General features: G+C 34.9%; 2 protein-coding genes across 15 annotated transcripts; one reads left to right on the top strand and one right to left on the bottom strand.

Annotated features, from left to right (window-relative positions):
* The first annotated feature begins 1,970 nt into the window (after positions 1–1,970).
* On the top strand, positions 1,971–8,232 carry LOC113704359 (uncharacterized). Of its 13 annotated transcripts, none has more exons than XM_072061262.1 (7): positions 1,972–2,413; positions 2,868–3,071; positions 3,605–3,662; positions 3,838–3,900; positions 6,959–7,037; positions 7,166–7,295; positions 7,894–7,942. In XM_072061262.1, exons 1-6 carry the CDS (start codon positions 2,214–2,216, stop codon positions 7,246–7,248), a joined length of 687 nt encoding a protein of 228 aa, XP_071917363.1. In that variant the 5' UTR covers positions 1,972–2,213; the 3' UTR covers positions 7,249–7,295; positions 7,894–7,942. The 13 variants fall into 13 exon arrangements, 9 of the variants coding, with proteins under 9 accessions (XP_027082021.1, XP_071917363.1, XP_071917362.1 ...); XR_011819832.1 differs by lacking the exon at positions 7,894–7,942 and adding an exon at positions 4,704–4,776 and having other exon boundaries at positions 1,974–2,413; positions 6,959–7,054; positions 7,166–7,814; XR_011819833.1 differs by lacking the exon at positions 7,894–7,942 and adding an exon at positions 4,704–4,776 and having other exon boundaries at positions 1,974–2,413; positions 7,166–7,214.
* A 433-nt stretch (positions 8,233–8,665) lies between these two features.
* Positions 8,666–16,347, bottom strand: LOC113704355 (disease resistance protein RPM1-like). 2 transcript variants are annotated; one of them, XM_027226212.2, is made up of 5 exons: positions 16,219–16,347; positions 16,017–16,074; positions 15,878–15,920; positions 15,134–15,205; positions 8,666–11,720 (listed from the first exon to the last, which is right to left on the bottom strand). In XM_027226212.2, the coding sequence occupies exon 5, from the start codon at positions 11,662–11,664 to the stop codon at positions 8,782–8,784; it is 2,883 nt and encodes a 960-aa protein (XP_027082013.1). In that variant the 5' UTR covers positions 11,665–11,720; positions 15,134–15,205; positions 15,878–15,920; positions 16,017–16,074; positions 16,219–16,347; the 3' UTR covers positions 8,666–8,781. The 2 variants fall into 2 exon arrangements, with proteins under 2 accessions (XP_027082013.1, XP_027082012.1); XM_027226211.2 differs by lacking the exon at positions 16,219–16,347 and having other exon boundaries at positions 16,017–16,184.
* Between the last annotated feature and the right edge of the window lie 249 nt (positions 16,348–16,596).

Genomic DNA, 16,596 nt, shown 5'->3' with positions numbered 1-16,596 from the left:
GTATCAATAGCCGGATATTTTATTTAATCTAATAGCCTACTATCACGATTGACTAAATTGTCCGTAATTGTTCGCTTAGTTGATAATTAGTGATAACCACCATAGTTGACTTTATGTTGGGGAAACGTAAGATCTAATTTAAATAAACCCTCTTAGCGTGTTTATTGGTTAGGGTTGAGTTCGTCTAACTTTAATGCAACAGGATAATTAAATTCATACGGTCGTACCTAGGGTTGTTTTCTGATTAGAGAAGCAGTCAATGGTCGTACCTTGATTGTCGAAAAAGTAAGGAAGAATTGGCTGTCAGAACTTGTTGATGGCTATAACCAACCTAGTGACGAATGAATGAAATATTTTTGCATCGATAATCATTTAACTGAACCGTACTTGAAAAATTGATCCTTTGGGTAGAGTTTTATTAATTGCTATTTTTAGTAAATTGTGCTTGGTGAGTTAGCTTTTGAATTTTGTTTATTTTATTTTCATTTTCATTTCCTCAAATATCCCCCAATTTTGTTCTATTGATTTGGAAAGAAACAACTTCCTACCCGCTCCCTGTGGAGTCGACCCTACTTGCCATGTATGCAAATTTAATATTTTTATAGACAATTCTGGCATATCGGATTAAGCACACTCTTCGGGAACAGGATGAATCAAGTAATTCATTGCACACCTAAGATCCCTGCTCCAGTACTTGGATTTGTTTTATAATTAATTGTAGTGGTAACTAGGACTTTTTAGTAATTATTATTGCACAAGCTCGACACCTGTCACCTATAATTTAAAATACAAAATATTAACTTTCCCCAATTACAAAACAAATGGAAGGGAAATAAATAAATAAATAAGAATAAAAAAAGATGGAAGCGAAATATAAAACAAATAAATAAGAAACAAAAATACCAATTTTTTTACTACAAATATCATTATAGGTTTTTAAATCAAAATTTTAATGGTATTTTCTAGTTCTTATTTATGTAGTTTTTATTTCAATTTCTTCTTTTTTACATTTGGAGGGAAAAAAGAAATAATAAAAGCATAAGTTTGTCAATTTATTAGTTTGATTTTGACTTTTTACTATTGATCGTTAGTTTTAATGGAAAAATTAAAGGTGATATTTTAACCCAAACCATGAAGAGGTTTTATATACCTGGCAATTTGGGCGGATTGGACGGGTTTTGGGCGGGTTAATATTGGGTTTTCACTTAAATGGGTTATACCCAACCCGTCCAACTTTAAATTGGATTGATTTTGGGTTGGGTCATATTGGATTATCTCAAACCCATGACCCAAATATGACCCAACAAATTAATTAATACATTTTAATACATAAACTTTTCCACATACATTTTAACACACAAATTTTTTTTTCACATATATAAACACATTTTCACATACATAAATATATTTTCACACACACAAACACACACTCACTCCTTAAGTTCCTTGGAAACACATCATAAATAGAGTAATATTTTATATTGCTTGTATTGTGAATTTTAGATAATAAATTATACATTTAAATAGATTAGCTAAAAATATTGTTTACTTTGTACTTTTTTTAATATTACTAATTGATTGAAACTTATTTTTGTCATAACTTATTAACACTTATACATAGATTATTAAACCATAGAGGTATTATCTGATAAAGTATCAAACCACTGGAGAATAAAAAGATAATTTATCCAAACTTAAATGTGAAGTATAATTCGTGTGCATCTTAAAATAGAGACACATCTAATTTTACAATCAGTAGTCTCTTAATTGTACATGCATACATAAATGATTACTACACTAATACAATACTAATGATTTTTGACCAAAAAAAAAAAAGACTCAAAGACACAAATTGCATGTAAGGCCAAAAAAAAAAAGGAGAAATTAGACAATTACTCAATTATCACCAAACAAATGCACAAAATCCACTAAAATGGAGACTCCAAATCTAAATAGGAAATGTAGCGGACACAAAGGAGGCGCAATTAAAATGCCACGTACTGCCTCCCGCGCTTCACAATTTTAGCTCCAAATTTCCCCTCCCAACACCCAACTAGAACCTCCGAGTGAAGAAGGCCGGCCATGGCCGCCGTGGCTAGCACCACTTCTATTCTCAACAAATTCCAAGAATCAACAAATTTAAAGAAAGCCCTTTTCTCAATTATCTCTCCAGAGGGGTTTTCCCCACTGAGAATTGCGCAAGACCCTCAAAAATGACAATTTGCAGGACCCAAATGAAAATGGTTAAACCCAATAGCTTCAAGAACACTTCTTTTGTGAATCATAATGGTAGAATTTACGACAGGCTTGAGTCTTGTTTGGTCATTCCTCCTCCAAGAGGGAAAAAACCCAAAGCCATTATTAAATTTTTGGGAGGTGCTTTTGTTGGAGCTGTCCCTGAAGTTACTTACAGGTCAATCAACAATTTACTCTGTTTCAAACTTGACTATTATAGTTGATAATTTTCATGTCTTTTTTTTTTTTTTTGCTATTTTGATGAAGTGCTGTTAGATTTCTGGGATGGAACATTTTAATTTAATTTCTGGATTAATATATGTGGCAACTTGCTTGTCCAACTACAGTTTTAACACACTATATTAGATTAATCCTTGGATTAATTCTTGAAACACAGAAATTTTTTCCTGTGGTTAAAGTAATTTTTTTTTAAATCGGGAAAAGAGGAAGGAAACATTTTGCTGGAAAAACAAGGTCTACTTGATTGAAATTCAAACTGTGATGACATTGCGCTGGTGATGTTTACTACAGAACAGAGGGTTGTTAATTCAATTTTTTCTACTGTAAACTAAAATGCTAATAGAGTCTTATGATCTGTTTTGTTTGATTAGTTGTTTTTGTTGTGGTGGCAGCTATTTGCTTGAGCAACTGGCAAATGAAGGCTATTTCATTATCTCGGTGCCATATAACGTGACGTTTGATCATGAAAAAGTAATTAGGGAGATTTATGAGAGGTTTCGTGCTGGCTTTGATTTGATTTTGGGGTCTGAATTGCCAGAATATGGCCTTTCACCTGATGATATTGTTGATCTTCCACTTTACTCGGTTGGCCATAGGTGAGTGGAGGTTAATTGAGCATTAATGATCACAAATTAAACTTCATAAAGCCTTAATTGTGTTGTCTAACGTTAGTTTGTATGTTCAATGATATACTTTGTCCCGAGGATGTTAGGCATGTCCTCTTTTTTTCTTGAGGAATCTTTACATCAATGTGTATTGGAGCTGCTAACCTTCAGAGCAACATTCATTTTATCATAGTAGAGGTTCAGTAAAGCTGTTTTGGAGCTGAACATGGGATAGTTTTCCAATGAATTGTTTTTTGAACGTAAGATGATCGAGTTAAGCTTGGGTAGATTGGAGGAACTTGTGACTGATTGAATTAACAAAATGCTGGGAACGTTTAATTTGAAATGGTGAGGGTGATGAAGAACACTTCAAGGTTAAAAACCTCGCTAGTACTCCTAAGTTTCATTCCGATGAGACTCCGTTATAGATAACCATGCCTAAAATGCTATGTAATTTATCTAACTTTTATTTCAATCATATCACGAAACTATCTTTGATGTTATTTGGTTTAACTATAATGCAGCAATGGTGCACTTCTACAAGTGCTTACTGGAAGTTTTTTTTGTGAGAAGATACCCAAGGTTCCTTCTTTCTTCCAAAGTTTCATAAGTGCTTAACCAAAATTGAACTTAATTAAGATAAGAAAAATATAACTAAAAAGTTATGCTTTTGCAGCTTTAATGTGTGAAAATGCACCATAGTTCAGTGTTTAGTACTTTTTGACTTAATGAATGTTATACTTGTCTCTCAATGAAGGCAAATGCAATAATATCATACAACAACAGGCCAGCGTCGGAGGCAGTACCATACTTTGAGCAGGTAATTCTGTTCCAATGCTAATTTAAGGGGCTTAGCTGTTATCCTGATTATCCAAAAATAAAAAAAAGGTGGCTTTTAACCTTTTTTGCTGTTGAAGTTGAGCAATTAATCTTTATTAAATTGGATGTTTGCTAATTTTTTATTTATTTCAACGCTAAAGGTCTTTCTTTATTTAAGTATTTACAGTACTTACCCTTATTCCTTCACACAAAAAAGAAAGAAAATTGCCCTTTTTGCCCCCTTCATCTCTAACTGCCATAAATTGGGCTATTCATGCAATGCTCCTGAGGAAGGAAAAATTTGCAGTTTCTGCTTTAGTTTCTTTCATTTTCCTAGTTCTGGCTTTTACTGGCTTCCAAGGAACATGGATGGGGATTTCCTTTTCTTATACAGTTGTGGCCATGAACTCTTGAAGGCCACCCTTCAAGAGCCCAAAAACCTTTGGGGATTACAATTCTTCCTGGCTGGCTCATAATGACTAAAGAGCTGTTATGTAATATGTGAAGCTGGGAATGGACTTCTATGGGTAGAATGAATAGTTCAAAACAATGTTTAGTGAATCAGGATGCATCTGTGTTATGCCACTTGCTGAAATAGTCTGTATGAGTTCATGCACAGGATGGCAGCAACTCGTGAGTGTAGAAGTTGGTGTTGCACCTGCACCCTAGTTGAATCCTGCAAATTGATTCATTTCAGTGCTATCTGACAAATTTGCTTAGATTTGGGTATTCTTTCATATATATCATTTTTACTATGGATAATAAGATTAGTTTGTAAAATCATCCTTTTCGATTTGTATATAGGGCATTTTGTTTCCCTCTTAGTTCCGACCATGTGACATAAGAGCTGCTGCATACTATGCCAAGCAGGTAACAGGTAATGGTGCTCTAGGGTGGATCAAATAATTGTAGCCACGGCTTAGCTAGTGTGACGCAAGACATGAAAGACATCAATATATCGAAGGAAAAAAAACTTCAGTTTCACAATCTTTTAGCTCTGGATTTGATTTAAGATTCAGATTGTGGTTCATTTGCCAATTTTCTGTGTGCAACTGTTGAGCTTGTTGCTGTAACTTTTGTTGGCAAGTAGTTGGCTGCCTGATAATGATACTGTACTTGAAACTAGTAGTGGAAGTCTAAGGGTAAAGCATGATTGGAAGTCCAATGGGCAGGCATGGGTGGACTTTCAAAGAACACCCATGGTTGGGAGTTCAATGGTCATCCTACATAGCTACTATTGTAGTGGACAACAATTGCCACAGACTCTACTCTTGAACGGCTGCTTTTTTTTACAAGAGAAAGCTTTTAGGTTGCTGTTTTAGACTCTTTGAATAGCTTGCATTAGTTTTTGTAAATGAGAGTGAGTTTGAATCAAGAAAGTTTCAGAACAAAACCCCTCTTAATCTCTTACCTGTGAAGTCTTAGTAGTCATCTTTCCTTCCTTCCTTTCTTTTGCCCTTTACCTCTCCTAATCTCTATTTAACCTCTACTTCTTAAATCTAATTTCAGCTCAAATTTCACCAGGCAAACAGCCTATTCTTTCATTGCCTCTCTAAATCTTCAAACCAATATATATATAGGGTAAATTTAAAAGAATCGTGGTTTCTATTGAGGATCTATGATAGCGATGCAACTGACTGATGTATTTTGTCTGAGTTCATGAACAAGGAACTCTATGATTTGTGAGTGTAGATGTTGCTGAAGCGTTGCACTCTAAGCCCTCCCCCACCAGTGAAGTAAAAGTCATGTCCTGTAGATATTTGACATTTATCCAGCTACTGCCATTTGTGAGAGCATACTTGGTGGATGAAGGGCTCTTTAGCTACTAAGATTGCTTTCATTATCGAGCCATGGCATGAGTTTATTACCTTTTTCAAGTGCAATTCTACTAATCCTTCAATAATCCTATGGATGATAACATCTTAGTTGTCGAAAGATGTATACATGACCCATTGTGTCGGATCACATGCCTATCATCCTCAAAATCTCCTTAATTGTCATGTTATTCCCTTTACATTGGAATATGTATAAGATGTAAAATGTTAAAACAAACATGAAAAAGCTAATGCATAAAGGAATGTAAAGGTGCCATCACATCAATGTCATACTATGACTGTCAATTAACAAAGAAATTTTTTTATAATATTTCAGATAGTATTTGCTCATATAATGGGTGGATTGTGAGTAACTTATATTGCTTCAGCTATGCCATGAAGTTGATGTAAAGTGAAGATTTTTTTTTTGGAAAGGAAATAATTGGTGACGTTACAGGGAGCAAGAAAATGGGTAAACTTATAAGTGAAACAGGACAAATGGTAACTGAACGTAGCAACTCAGAAAATAAAGGGAAAAAAATGTGAAGTAGAAAGTGTAATATGCAGTTTATAAATTAAAAGAGTGTCCATAGTAGATTGCATATATTTGTGGAAATGGTATGTCTGTGCATATTACTGACTTTGCACTTCATTTCTAGATCTTTCTGCTTTGAGTTTTAGCATCTATGCTTCTGCTTGCTGATGGCTTCTACAGCAACTAACGCACTTTTGTTCATTTGTGATTGTTGTAATTTTGTCCTTATACTGAACTGTTCACCAATTATTATTCATCCAAATGGTGAAGTCATATCAGTCTTCCATTCATTCAAGAATACAAATTAGTTCATTATAAAAGGGAATTGATGTAAACAACATTATAGTTGATGGTTGAACTGGAGCCAATCAACATTGAGGATTATATGGAAATTTGGATCTAAACATTTATCTAGTTTGTTTAATTTATATTTTGATATTGCATAAATATTATACCTTGAGATTTGGTGGATCAATTTTGTCATATGTTTTTGAACCTTAATTTCATTTTAAATCTTATATACCAAGGCGGAGTTGATTGTAAATATGCTTATATGATGAGTTGTTACTGTACTCGTTCAATTGGTAGGGCTCCAGTTTCTCAGCCCTTGCTTTAGAATCCGTGTCAAATTTTGTCTACTGCCTCTCAAAGAACTAATATTGCTTTTGTAACATTCCTCATTTTTGAAGTTGTATTATGCTATGATGCAGTTAGGACCTCTTGTCAGTCAAATATTTCCAATTATGGAAGCGTCTCCAGTACTATATTCATTCACTCGAAATGCCTCAGGTTGATCACAGTGAAAGGTTTCTTAATTTTCTTAATACTCCTTTAAAATTAAACATCATTAGTTATGTTGCTTTACCTACTCATACATCAATGCTGCGTTAGTCTAATAGAAATCTTTTGAATCCCAGGATTAATTGTATGCTCTTTACAAAAGCAGCCTACTGAGAAATTGCCAAATCAATCCCTCTGTTGTTATTATAATCACCATTGACATTAGCTTTGATGAGAAACAGCGTGGCTTTGTTTGGACTCTTGAAGGTCATTTTTTGCTCTCACCTTCCTGTGATCTAACTTGTACTTTGGGTTAGGTGGAGGAATTTGTGTTGTAAACTGATGAGTATTGGTGGAGTGGAAGAAGGGATGGGGTGGTAGGGAACGTTCCTGTTCTGTTTTATTTATCTATTGTAAATTGCAGTGATAGTGTAGAACTATTTTCTTTGAGTTAGTCTAACTTTTTAGGGTTAAGTTCTGTATAAGGGTGTTAAACAACAGAGTGGAAAACTGGTTACCTATGAGGTGGTTTATATAGAAGAACTCTATTGATGGTCATAGATAGCTCAAGAATGAGGGGTAGGTCTTAGGCTTTTCAGAAACTAGCAAGGCATGCTGTAGAAATTGTATCCTACAATTTGTGTCGACACAAATACTTGTGGAGCTACTAATGTGTGGATATCATGAATTTGTAGCCAAATCAAAGCTTCTAGTTGTAGGTACCAACTTTATTATCCACAGATTGACGATCTGCACTCAACATGGTTGGGTAGTTTTCTATCTGCACTTAATTGAGTAGTTCGCGTGACTGTTGTGACATTCTTACCAATGTTTATTTACCTTTTTCATTTTCTCTTCTATTCAGAAAACAAACCTTCTGTTAATGTAATGGAGGATGAGTACATCTACCGTATTGGACAAAATTTGAATAGGTACCACCAGTTAGATTTAATCTTATACTAATTCCCTGTCCTGAGCAACTCTTTGGGTTCCTGAAGACCAATTATTTGGAACTATAGTTTGTTGAAATGTCTCTACCCTTGATTTCCTTATAGATATGCTAAAAGAGAATTTTCTTGCAACCATTTTTTTCTGTGGCGTTGAAACATACGCAAGATTACCCAGGCATACAAGTGCTCTTTGGTCCTGATTCCATTTTAATGCTTTGAAAGAGGCCTCAACACTATCTGCATTAAACAGGAAATGAGACATTATTTGATTTTTTTTTGGGGGGGGGGGGGGGGGGGGGGGGGAGGGAGAGTAAGTGAGAGATCCCGGGTTCAAGCCCTCCCACTTACATTAAAAAAAGGAGACGTTATTTGATATTTTGCAGAGAGTGTACTTCATTGCAACTTTCAAATGTTAATACGCTATTGAATGAATTGATTTTGGGCTAGGCAAAGAATAGCCGCACAAGGTTTGAGGCTTTATGTTTCTAGAGTACTCTCAATTCTTTCCTGAAACTTCAATATTATTAATCCGAGGCTATAATTACTAGACCTGAGCTTTCCTATTTCTCTGTGTTGTTTTGGGCTATATTATTTTGGGCTATTGTTTTAGATTGTATATAGGCACTTCTGACCTGCAACCTCTAAATTATTTGTTAAATCAATTAAAGAAAAAATTAAACAAGCAAAAACAAAAAATATAGAGTGCAATAAGATAAAAGATAAAGCAAATTATAAACTCAGAAGTTACAAACAAACGTGCAAAAAAAAAAAAAAAAAAAAAAAAAGAAATAGGAAGGAAATATTTACATCATCTTCCCCCACAGCCGGTGCTTTCTCCATCCCTCCTCATCTGTCCACAATTCAATGACAACTTCAGAAATGTGTGCAATTTTTCTATAATCTTCAGTCTCTTCATTTAGATTCTCTAGCTTCTCCATCAGTTGAGAACTCAACTCAGACAAATACAGCTTTCGAAGATTCCTTGAGTGCTGAATTCCCAAAGGCAACTCCTCTAGCAATGGAAGTCTATCCAGACTAAGTTCGTGGAGACTGGGTAACGCACCCTCTTCCACTTTCAGCCATTTCAACTTCTCTAATTTCACTAGGTACAATTCCTTTAACTTCGGGAATCCTCCAGCCTTGAAACACAGCCCCTCTCCTTGGTAAGATCCGCAAAAAATAATCCTAACCAAATTTGGCAAATGGTGGAGCGGTTCAAGCGGATCCTCTTCAACCCTTAAACGGCTCCACCTCAAATCTATTCTTACCAAGCTTTGAAGATGAGCTATCCATTTCGGCATCTTTTCTAAGGGGCCATGCAATACTAGCATACGAAGAGATTGGAGAAATGAAGAAGGCATTGAAGATGAAAGAGAATGTTGTTGTTGATCATGATGATTCAGATCCATTACCTCATAATCACCAGCTTCATTTCTAATTGAAGCAATGTTTAATTCCCATAGTCTAGTGAGGGTGGCAAGGGAGGAGCAGAGAACCTTTCCATCTTCTCTTCTCAGATTTGAAATCCCTAATTGTCTTAATTGAGTCAATTTCCCTATCTCTTTAACTACTACGGATCCGCTACTCGCATCTATGGTATCTAATGATTGTAGTGCAATAAGCCCTCCCAATTTTGATGGAGCTTTAAACCCATGATATCCTTGACTGTCATCAGAAGAATCAACTTTTTGGTATACCATAAGATGCTCAAGCTTTTTTAGCTTCAGGATTTCCACGGGTAATTCCTTGACTTTAGTTTCACGCAAATCCAAATACTCCAAATTTCGCAGCTTTCCTATGAATTTCGGGACTGCTTTAACTCCTGTCCTATATAGGTTCAGATACCTGAGACGATACAAGTTGAAAATCTCATTTGGGAGTTCCTCCAATGTCTTTTCATGACTCAAATCCAAAACCTTTAACAATCTACTACTCTTTAAAACTTCTGATAACAAGGTTCTGGATATTAGTGGATTCATGGATTCAATCGTAATAAAGGATCGAAGGTGGTTAAAGCTATAACATTGGCTTTCTTGGTGCTGCTCGGTGGTGTTGCTGCTACTATGGACTACCAAACGGCGTACCTTCTCAGATGGCCACTTTGTGTATTGTCCAGTAGTAATTGTGATCATATTTTGCTCCCTTGACTTGGAAAGAACAACTTCTCGCACTAAGTCATGGATTCGACAAGTGTCGGGGATTCCTTCATAAAAACTTTGAGTCACTTGAATTAGACTCCTATTGACAAGTTCTCTGAGGTAATTGTAGCCTACATCTTTCATTGTCATTCCTTCTCTCTTTCCTAAAAATCTTTCAGCTGACCATAATTGAACAAGTCTATGACAACCTATTTCATAATCCTCTGGGTAAATGCTTAAATACAACAAACAGGTCTTAAGATGGCAGGGCAGATCATTGTAACTAAGAGAAAGTATCTTTCTGACCCGGTCCAGCATACCAGAGCCTTCTAATTCACCTCCTAGGCTGTGTCGAACCATCTCCCACTCTGCAATACTGAAGTCTTTCAAAGCCCAAAGCCCACTGATTGCAAGAATCGCAAGGGGCAATCCCTCACATTTCCCCAGTATACCTTTTGCAACATCTATTAGATGGGCAGGACAACCATTTCCTTTGAAGATCTTGTTGCAAAATAGGGTCCATGAATCCTCGAAAGACAGGGGCACCATTTTGTAGACATAATCTTGAGATTTGTTGCAAGATGCAGAGGCTACATCGGCTTTTCGTGTCGTTAGCATGACACGATTGCCATAGCCATTTTCGGGCAGTGCAAATCTAATCTCATTCCAGAATTCCACATCCCATACATCATCAAACACAATTGCATACCTTCCAGCTTGTTGAAGAAAATTTTTAACACATAGTTTCAGCTGAAATGCAGTCATTGCCTCAATCGATTCCGGAACTGGTTTCTTCAAATCATTGTGTAACTGCCGAGTCAAGTCTTTCAGGAGCTCCTGGAAGTTGCATGGTTGAGAGACAGTTACAAAGGCACGAACTGGGAAATGCCTTCTAATATCTAAATCTTCGTGGACTTTTTTCACTAAGGTAGTTTTACCGAGTCCTCCCATGCCAACCACAGAAACAACTTTGAGTTGGGAATCATCCCCCTCGAGTAGTTGAGAAATTAGCTGTTGTTTGGGGTTGTCAATGCCAACTAGTTCAGCTTCTTCCACGAGAAGTGCATCATCCCTGCTATAGCGCCATGTTGTGTTGTTAGCAGCAGCAGGAGACCCAGATACCTTAGTAGTAACACCGAATTCTAATTGGTATCTCTGATGCCCTTCAGAAATATTCTTTATTCTGGCCTTCATGCTTTGCATTTGCACAGCAAGCTTATGACGAGTTCGCAGAGTCTTTATGGAGTTGAAAATTCTCCGAACAGAGCCACGGAACCCTGTTACTGAATGGCGAGCAAAGCGAGCTACGAATTCATCAAGAACATCTTCAGTGTCATAAGCTGCTTCTCGTACTTGCTTGATCCATTCTTGGAGCCTGAGATCAGCATCTTCTTCTTTTGTTTCTGCCACTCCCAGGAAAGCTCTCATGTGCCCCAACTCATCGCTGATGAGTTGAACCTCTTGGCGAAGCCCTCCCAATAATCTGCCCTCTTCACGCAGAAAAATTGAGAGCTGATCTAACACAAAAGCGAGAACTGTTTCTGCCATTTTCAGTCCTTTTCTTTAACTTGAGAATATCAGGAAAGGAAGAGAGGCTCCTTGACCTTGTACAGAAAAGGAAGAAATTAGAGTTGGTCATCGGTTCGTAATATGATGAAGTTTAATAATGGGCGATTCAGTACTATTGGTCAACAAATCAAACCGCGTTCAGATCTGTTAATATAAAAGGTGTGGGGCTAAACTTACACACTTCCAGACAATATTCACATGTGAATCTGTCCTTTACTGATTTACTCATGCAATGATGTCTAATTTGTGGGACAGTTGTGTTACGTATCATTGTGATGACTCTAAAAGAATATTTATTTTTTTAATTGCTCTTAAACATGTTTTACAATTACTTATTTATCTTAAATACATTATACTACAAAACATGCTACAGTGAATTATACAAAAGTTTTTCTAAGTAATATTCTATCCATGCAATCCCAACAAAAAAAAAAAATAAAAGGAATTCTTTTATTGGCTTTTCCTGAATATATTTTGGAGTGATAGGCTAAAAAGCAGTAGTTCAATTGATTGAGTTATTACCTTTTATTTTTTTCAAATTCCTATATCAAAACAGTTACCTTAGTTAAATATTTAAAATTTACCGGTGAAATTTGTTGCTAGTTATAACTTGAGAGTCAATTACTCGAGTTACTTGAATCCCATGACAACTAAAACCATATTCTTTTCGGTAAGTGTTTGTCATCTTGATACCATTCCTACAAAAAGAATTGTTATAGTCGTGTGAGAAAGATATCTTGTCATTTTTTTACTTTTTTTAGGGGTACACTTTAATAATTTAATATTGTTGGCCATTATTTTCTAAATATATATAGTCTAAGCAGTTTTTAGTAGTACCAATATTTATAAGATGATAAGTTCCACAAATTTTTGAGTGCATTTGTGATTTCAAGGACATTAATAAAATTCTAATCCATATCTTTATTTCTTAAAAGCAACCAGAAACTAGAAAAAAATACTGTGAGAAAAATAAGACAAACCGGAAGAGGATAGTATTTTAGGGATTATCAAGAACTGCATTGTCAAAAGGAAAAACAAGAAAAGTGTAAAAAAAAAAAGAAAAAAAAATAGAGCAGTAGTTCAAATAGGATAATCATAAAGCACAAATAAGTGATTCTACCCTTTTTTTGGTTTATCCTTTAAAGGGATATACTCTTTTTTTTTGCTGTCACTATTAACTCGTATAAATGATTATGCTCTTTTTTTTTTCTTTCTGAAAAGTGCGGAAGATAGAGGCAAAAATCAGCATAGCCTTTTCTGAAGTAATGATCTTGTCACTTGACAAATGGAGTTTGTGGCAGTACTTTTCACCTGCAATGGTATGTTCTTTAAAAAGCAACATTTTTATTTGGCATGTGATTAAAGTTAGTAGGAAAAACAGGAAAAATCTCCTACTAAAGTATTTTTAATACTAGCCCAAAAGATTTAAGAATGTGAGCATTAGTTGTGTTTAACTTTTTCTAAGATATTTCTCTTTTCCATTCTTCTTCAGTTTCCAAGAAGTTTGCCAACAAGTAGCATCAAATTCACTTAATTTTCCTAAAGTCCTGTTTAGTCTGCCATACTATTTTTCATTAACGAAGTTACAAAAGTTCCCCACTAATTGCAATGTGCTGCTCGTGTTTTATAAGTTCCCAGCTTTTTAACCACTAACTAGATGGAATGGTTCAATTAAATAGCTTTAAAATTTTAGTGGGTCAATCCATACGAAAAAGATGGTACAGCAAAATTCTGAAGTATTCTAACATTATCCTAAACTTTAGGAATATTGATTTTATAAGACATTTGTGTGCTTCTTTAAAATCTCGAGTGTTATGCTTCCAAAAAAAAAAAAAAAAAGATCTCAAGTGTTTTTAGTTTTAGATACATTTGGACCTTGGAATTATTTTATAGGGTTTTGTGTTCTCTCCCTCTTTTGTACTCTTTTAGTTACTTATAGTGATACTGTGTTGCTTCTTAACCCATGATCCACGATAGTGGTTCCTCAGAAGAAAGAAACTGTAGGGAAATGAAGTATTAATTGTCAAGAAGGAAAGAACACCCTAAAGCAAAATGATGGAAATTAAAAAGAAGAAGCCAGACAACGACTACCCTGTCTGCAAATGAAGCTAAAATGCAAATTCGTGGAAACTATTAGAAAGACTTTGCTGTCCGTCGGGTCTTCACCCTTCAGGACCTTTCGTATGATTTACTTTTGCACCCTCTTGCAAAAGTAAATAAATGATGGACGAAAAAGTGTAATATATGCCTTTTTGTGTATGTGTGTGTGTGTTTTAACTACTGTAATTTGTGTAATTTTTTGTTAATGTGCCACGATGATTTACAATTTTAAATCAGGCCAACTAAAAGAATTGAAAGTCATAACTGATAAGTTACTTGCGATTTGACTTTTACTTTTTTTACTAACCAGTACCATCCTCTTTTAGTTGTGATAGGTGTTCATGCAGATTTTTAAAATTTTGAATGTTTCAAGGTAAGACAGTAACATTATGAATCCTGGTCCTAATAGTTTGTGGTTGAAAAGCGTGCAGAGAAGGGAGAAAGTATAAAACAAAAAAGGTGAGATAGTAAAAATTTGACTTTACATAATTGTGTATTTGATTTTCCCCACTCATTTTTTTTAACCACTAACTACACGGAATGGTTCAATTAATTAGCTTTAAAAGTTTAGTGGGTCAATCGATACGAAAAAGATAGTATAGTGGAATTTTGAAGTATTCTAACATTATCATTATATCATTATCCTAAACTTTAGGATAATTAGTGTCCCTATTTCACTTCTCATTTTCTTTTCAAGGACTGTTAATTTTTCTTTTTTGGTTTCTCATTTCAAGTTTCTGATCTAAGAAAATGTCATGAATTATGACTCTATCAAATTTTCATGATTAATTGCAGAAAGGAAACTCTTGAAAGACAAAAAGCACTGTCACTAAGATAAGGTATGAGACTGACACAAAATGTCTTACATACACAAATTACTCTTTAAAAACTACAGTAGAAAATTCATGTAAAAAATACAAGTTTAAAAATGTTATGCATAAAAACTTATCCATGAATATTATTAGAAAGCATGTCAACCTAGAATTTCCTACTCCAATCATTCCCTTCCAAAAGATAGATTATTCATCTATATGCCCATAACGGAGAAAAAAGGAAAAGCTTTCATTCTAAAACTTACCTAGCATTAAAAAAATAATTTAAAAAACCACGCAATATAAGAAAATTATCACCGAACACGGGTAATGTGCAAAGCACGTGCATCCAAACTAGTATGATATACTACCAAGAACAACAGGAAGCTAATTCCCAGTCCTGGAAGCTACTCGGCAACATATAAAAGTACATAGTAGCAGAAGAATAAATGTCAAAAGCACATGGAAGCCAGATATATATATTTCAACCAAAAATGTGTATAATAATAATAATAAAAAAGAAATTCAGCACTTACTTTGGAGAGAATAAACACTCTGGCAAAAGCTGATCTGTTGGATTTGCAGAAATTCCCTTTATACTGGCGAGGCTACGTCGAAAAAAATAGAAAAAATAAAAATTCCTTTAAGTTTGAGGGAAAAAAAAAAACAAAATTAAGCACTTACTTGAGAGTAAAATAAAAGAAAGAAAGAAACCACTGGGAGTAGCTGATCTATTGAATTTGGGAAAATTGCTAGTATATCGCGAAGCTACTTAATTACTCAAAAGTAAAGTTTAAGAAAAAAATGTAGAAACTGTTCGTATATGCAAGGCTTTTTGGCAATGGAGATGATCCATTATTGAGGAGAAAGGAGTAGTATTGTTGTTGATAAGAAAGTAGATCTGTGAAATTGGTCATGAGTTTCCTAGCCTTGTAGCAGTACAATTATTGAATGTGGTGGACCTATAGATTAGAATTTTTCCAAGCAATGGCATAATAAAGTAGAATGAAAAAATAACTGCATGACCTTTCAGGGTTGTCTAGTAATAGAGTTTTGAACAGGGGATGCATATTGCACATTTGCACTGTACAATTTTGAGTGTCTTACCCTTCTTATTAGTTTCAAGAATAGCAGGAAGCAAAAATTCTAGCCTTGGAAGCTAGTCGCCAACATATGAAAGTATGCTAGTAGAATGAATGTCATAAACACATGGAAGCCATTTATATTTCAACCAAAATATGTGTATGAAAAAAAAAAAGAAAAAGAAATTCAGCACTCACTTTGGAGAGAATGATCACTCCGGCAACGGTTGATCCGTTGAATCTGCAGATATTCCCTTATATGGTGAGGCTATGTTTATAAAAAAGAAAAAAAAAAAGCCTTGAACTTCAAGAAAAGTAAACAAATCTCAGCACTTACTCTGGCAATAGCTGATCTGATGAATATGGGAAAATTGCCTGTTTATCGTGAACCTACCCTGTCAAATCCAAGTTTGATGAAAAAGAGAACACGGGCGAGGAAGATGATAATTTGAATCAAAATTAAAACAATTATGCAGTATGTGCAAGGCTTTTAGCTAGGAAGATGGAGTATCATATAGAGGAGAAAGCAGGAGCAGTACCGTAATTGATAAGAAAGTGGGGTGAAATTGGCCGTGACTTTCCTGGTTGGATAGTAGAACAATCACTCAACGTGCTGGACCTATAGAGGCATGCTCAAATTATTGCATGACCTAACTTCTGAATATGGGGGACCTAAATTAAGATTTCATCTTACCGGTTGGAACTTGCAAGTTAAACTTTAAATGTACCAATTGAAAAAGAAAGGTTTGATAATTACCATGCTTCTTTTGTTTTTGCTTGTACAGTAGCTTTTTTTTCGCAAGATTATTTTAAGTCGAAAATAAAGACACTAAAATAAAATTATGAGAAACCCGCAAGATGAAATGAAGTTAAAGATGGAGATGTTAAAATAACTTCCAGGACATGTTAAATTAACC

The sequence above is a fragment of the Coffea arabica genome, chromosome 8e (assembly GCF_036785885.1).
Source record: "Coffea arabica cultivar ET-39 chromosome 8e, Coffea Arabica ET-39 HiFi, whole genome shotgun sequence".
Taxonomy (NCBI): domain Eukaryota; kingdom Viridiplantae; phylum Streptophyta; class Magnoliopsida; order Gentianales; family Rubiaceae; genus Coffea; species Coffea arabica.
Note: the sequence above shows the minus strand (reverse complement) of the source record. Positions and strands in the feature narration are given on the sequence as shown.

Bases quoted from the DNA above. Each gene is read 5' to 3' on its own strand.
- LOC113704359 (XM_027226220.2), top strand. From the start codon at position 2,214: ATGACAATTTGCAGGACCCAAATGAAAATGGTTAAACCCAATAGCTTC. The intron at 3,663-3,837 runs GTTCCTTCTTTC...CTCTCAATGAAG, and splicing joins TTTGTGAGAAGATACCCAAG to GCAAATGCAATAATATCATA. The intron at 7,038-7,893 runs GTTGATCACAGT...TCTTCTATTCAG, and splicing joins ATTCACTCGAAATGCCTCAG to AAAACAAACCTTCTGTTAAT.
- LOC113704355 (XM_027226212.2), bottom strand. From the start codon at position 11,664: ATGGCAGAAACAGTTCTCGCTTTTGTGTTAGATCAGCTCTCAATTTTT.